Genomic DNA, 5,108 nt, shown 5'->3' with positions numbered 1-5,108 from the left:
CTTCCTGCTTTCCCTTTCGCCTCCCTGCATTGTGCCTACATATGCAAATTAACTGCCATCTTGTTGGCAGTTAACTGCCAATCTTAGTTGGCAGTTAATTTGCATATAGCCCTGATTAGCCAATGAAAAGGGTAGCGTTGTACGCCAATTACCATTTTTCTCTTTTATTAGTGTAGATAAATGATATACATTGAATTTTTATGAGCTAAATTTAATATACAATTTTTTTCTAAATGAAAAATACCACTACCTTGATCTCTTCCCATTTCCTGTCTCCCGAGCAAGCCCTTTCAAATCTTTTAGCTGATTTTTTTTTGGTTATTTATAATCATATCTCCAAGTAACATTCATATATTGCTTTTGCTTGATTTTTCAATTTTAGGCAATTCTGTAATTCCTAATGTAAAGCTTTGCTATTCTGCATCTCAACTATTACATATTTTCTTCCTTGCTACTTTTTCAGCATAATTATTGTAATTCAGTGTTTGCATTATTGATTGTGATTAAGCATGTTTACATTATGAAGATTATGCAATGCTGTGCAGAGCTAAATGTATTATTCTTACCCTATAATAGTTAATAGCTGACTTTGAGTTAATAGTTGACTTTGTTTACATAGGTTTCCATGTACTTATTGCTAATTCAATCTAAAACTCTACTAGATGAATATCTTCTCTATATCTTCACACATAGCAGTTCTGCATCATTTTCATCCATCTTCTTTTTTTCAATCCTCACCCAAGGATATGTTTTTATTGATTTTTTTTTGTACAGAACAATGCTCCAACCAACTGAGCACACCAGCCAGGGTTTCTCCATCTTCTTGAAGAAATTGTTCCTGTTTTGTCCTGTCTGGTCTTCTTGCCTCTGTGACTAGTACACAGCTGTCATCCTAGAATTTCCTTTTACCATCATCCTGGGATTGCTTGCCTCTCCCCTATGTTGGATTCCCTGCTTTCCCACTTTCTGTATCTTATGTCTTTCTTAGATTTACTCCTTCATTTGTGTGGATCATATCCTGGAGTAGCTTTCTCTATCCATGTCATGCAGTGGGTTGGAAATAACTGTGCTCCTCTGCATCACAGCCATTAACATAGCCCTTCCAGGTAGAGAGCTCCAGGTTCAGGATCACTTTTCCTTGCCTTTTCTTCTTGGGAGTAGAAACATCTTGCTCTTGCTTAGCCCAGGCTGCTTGACCACATCTTGTAGGCTTTTTTCATCCTTGCCTATACTCTCCACTTACTTCATTTGGTTGTGCCATCTGTTTTCTGCTGCAATCCCCAATCTGGATGGCTTAAAAAGCAGAAATTTATTTTCCCACAGTCCTGGAGGCTGGAAGTCAAGATCAAGGTATCAGTGGGGTTGGTTCCTTCTGAGGCCTTTCTCCTGCCTTGTAGACCATCACCTTCTCACTGTGTCTTCTCACAATCTTCCCTCTATGTATGTTGGTGTCCTTGGAATTAAACTCCTTAAAACAATATTTTTTAAGGTGATCCAACACTATATTTTAATTTGCTAAGGATACCATAACAAAATACTTCACACTGGGTGTGGCTTAAACAAAAGATAATTATTTTCTCACAATTCTGGAGGCTGGAAGTTCAAAATCAAGGTGTCAGCAAGTTTGGTTTCTTTTAAGGCCTTGCTTTGTAAATGGCACTTTCTCGTGTGTCCCCTCATGGTCTTGCTGTTCTTGACTCAGTGTGTCCATATATTTTTTTTAAATATGTTTTATTGAGTTTTACAGAGAGGAAGGTAGAGGGATAGAGAGTTAGAAACTTCGATGAGAGAGAAACATTAATCAGCTGCCTCCTGCACACCCCCTACTGGGTATGTGCCCGCAACCAAGGTACATGCCCTTGACTGGGATCGAACCTGGGACCTTTGAACCCATAGACCGACGCTCTATCCACTGAGCCAAACTGGTCAGGGCTCTGTGTGTCCATATTTCCTCTTCATATAAGAACACCAGTCAGATTGGATTAGGGCTGGCCTAGTAGGCTCTTTTTAACTTAATCACATCTTTGAAGATCAATTCATAGACCTTTGGACCCTTTTCACCAAAATGTGTCCTTCACTCCATTGATTTGAAAATAAGTAAGAAAAAAGGGGACGGGGGGTGTCAAGTTTCCAAATATTCTGAGGGACTGGGGATTAGGACTACAGCATATAAATTGGGGGGAGGTGACATAACACTCCAAAAGAACCTATTTTAACACTTTTACTTCATTATCACTGCTAATACAGTGCTTACTATTTATCGAATACTAGAGCCCCAGTGCACGAATTCATGCATCAGTGGGGTCCCTCGGCCTGGCCTGTGGGATTGGGCCAAAACTGGCTCTCTGACATTCCCCGAGAGGTCCTGGATTGCGAGAGGGCACAGGCCAGGCCGAGGGACCCCACTGGGGCACGATCGGGGCCAAGGAGGGACGCGGGAGGTTGGCCAGCCGGGGAGGGACCGCAGGAGGACTTCAGGGTGTGTCCGGCCGTCTCGCTCAGTCCTGATCACCTGGACCCCAGCAGCAAGCTAACCTATAGGTCAGAGCGTCTTCCCCCTGGTGATCAGTGCACATCATAGCAACTGGTCTACTGGTTGACTGTCTGCCCCCTGGTGGTCATAGCACATTAGCATATCATCAGCATATTATGCTTTGATTGGTTGAATGGACGACTGGACACTTAGCATATTAGGCTTTTATTATATAGGATTCTGAACCAGAAACTTTTACCATTATTTTACTTTATTTATAATACATATTCACAATAAAGGTGGTATATGTACATTAAAGAAAATTTGTAAAATTAAAAAAAGAAAACTATTCATCATTCCTATTCCCAGGTGTAACCACAGTGAGCACGTTGGTACAGCCTATGCAAAGACAGCCTTCCAAGTGATTAGACATTGAGGTTGCTTTTATTTTTTCTTTTATTATACTTGGATGAAGATTTGACCATACATCTCTGTACACAATTTGTTCTATTTCCTTTGGATAAATTCCTTTAAGTACATATTATACTTTTTCAGTGGTAAAATGCATTTAAATTCCCCTAGAGGACACTAAGGATACATCTATTCTTATCTTAGCCTTTAGAAACCCCTTTCTCTCCTCACCCCTCTCCCTTACATGGCCTGGCTGCCCGGAAGCCATTACTTTTTGTCGGGGAGGGAAAAGGGTCTGGAGAGAATGTGTCCCCTTTGGGAACAGGAGCAGCTCTAATTCGCGAGGTGACAGAGTCCTGGCCTCCGCTGTGACGTGGAAGAGGCACCGCCAGCTGTTCCCTGTCTTTGGATTATTCCTAAGTCAGCTATTCTTCAGTGGCACCCAATTTACTGGGTTTTTAAATATGAGATCCGTTTATTCAAAATACCAAATATTTTCTTCTGAAATTAATTTGCCATTATGCCATTACTCTTGAAAATACAGAAACTTCTGTAAGTAAAAACAATGGATAGAATTATAAATGAAATGTTTTATGATGGTGTTTTGAATTCTCAAAAATGTTTCTTATTTTCTTTATAGATAACATATTTGCAATAAAATCTTGGGCCAAAAGAAAATTTGGACTTGAAGAAAATAAAATTGATAAAAATTTTGGAATTCCAGAAGACTTTGATTACATAGACTAAAATGTCTGATGTTGGTAAAGGATCTATGTGCTTGTGAATATGTAAATTATTTATGTTATCCAACCAAGTGTACAGAATTGTCATTTACCGGTAATTGTGATGATCATTCTGTTAATTTTAAATAAAGTATAAGGTGTAGATGTTTTTCACACTTTTTGTTTGATGGAAAGCAGGATGGCAGCCATATCCCCACAGTGCTCGTCAAAGTAGGCTAGCTCCCTAAGTTAGGTTTACAGAGAATTTTTTTGAGGTCAGAAGCCATTATGACTTGATAACATTTTATAGTTCCATTCAATTATTAAATATTAAGAACTAAGGGTACTTTTGAAGGCTCTGTTATACACATACACTCACATAAACGCTTGGAAATAACTATAAAACTCTAGTTGCTGCTTTAGTATTTCTCAGTATTTAGTGGAAAATGTGTGTGATGAATTCTCAATATACTGCATCATATTTGCAAATTCCCACAAGGGAAAAAAAATACAGAAAGTTGCTCTTCCTCAAATTTAGAGTTACGTAGCAATTTCTCAGATATGAAAACTACTTTCTTTTGAATGTTTGGTGCCTTTCCATTGTAAAGAACAAGCACGTGGCCCTTTGTCCTGATTTCTGCACATTTTGTAAGATGATATAGTGGTGTTGGTATACCACACACCACCAACTATAGTTTGGTGATATTATTTTTTCCACCTACCTAAGAAGCAGGTTAAAAATCACATATGTCCTGTGTATATATATCTTTTTCTAGTTCAGCTTAGGCATTTAGAGTATTTGCAAGCACTCCAAGATAAACAGACGAACAAAAAAGTAAAATCAAAACTCATCTATGCCTTAATTTTTTTTTCACACTGTTCCAATTTTTATATTCTTTTAAGTAACTTGAATGAGATACTCCATATGTCTGAAATGACCCAAATGGCATTCAAGCCATTTGTAGTGAATCTGGCCTTTGTATTGCATGGGCCTACTTTAATCATTTTCTGGAGGTGAGGGGGAGCCAGTTTGGTCCATCTTTGTTCTTGAGGCCGGTTTATGTTGTCTTAGGGCAACAGCTCCAAAGGAGAAAGTATTTGATGTAAGGGACAAAGGACAAAAAATAAAAATAACCCATCATAAGCCTTCCCATAAAACATTAACTGTGAGAATTCAAAAATTTCTCAGACCCAGTTTGTTTACTATTTATTAGAAAACTAGAGGACCAGTGCATTAATTCATGCACCAATGGGGCCCCTTGGCCTGGCCTGTGGGATCAGGCCAAAACTGGCTCTCCGACATCCTCCAAGGGGTCCCGGATTGCAAGAGGGCACAGGCCAGGCCAAGGGACCCCACCAGTGCATGATCAGGGTAGGGAGACATGTGGGAGGTTGGCCAGGTGGGGAGGGATCGCGGGAGGGCTCCAGGGCATGTCCAGTTCTTCCGCCACAGTCCTGATCAGCTGGACTCCAGCAGCAAGCTAACTTACCAGTCTGAGCAT

The 5,108-nt window shown here is 39.7% G+C and overlaps 1 protein-coding gene across 1 annotated transcript in view; it reads left to right on the top strand.

Moving 5' to 3' along the window:
• Window positions 1–3,759, top strand: part of MND1 (meiotic nuclear divisions 1) — a 46,708-nt gene extending 42,949 nt beyond the window's left edge. The window contains exon 8 of the mRNA XM_006770148.1: window positions 3,525–3,759. Coding sequence (XP_006770211.1) covers window positions 3,525–3,631 — 107 coding nt within the window. The 3' untranslated portion in view covers window positions 3,632–3,759. The remainder of the gene's footprint in view (window positions 1–3,524) is intronic.
• The last annotated feature ends 1,349 nt before the right edge of the window (window positions 3,760–5,108 follow it).

The sequence above is a fragment of the Myotis davidii genome, unplaced genomic scaffold (genome assembly GCF_000327345.1).
Source record: "Myotis davidii unplaced genomic scaffold, ASM32734v1 scaffold323, whole genome shotgun sequence".
Lineage (NCBI taxonomy): Eukaryota > Metazoa > Chordata > Mammalia > Chiroptera > Vespertilionidae > Myotis > Myotis davidii.
This window is presented reverse-complemented; position numbering and strand designations above follow the sequence as displayed.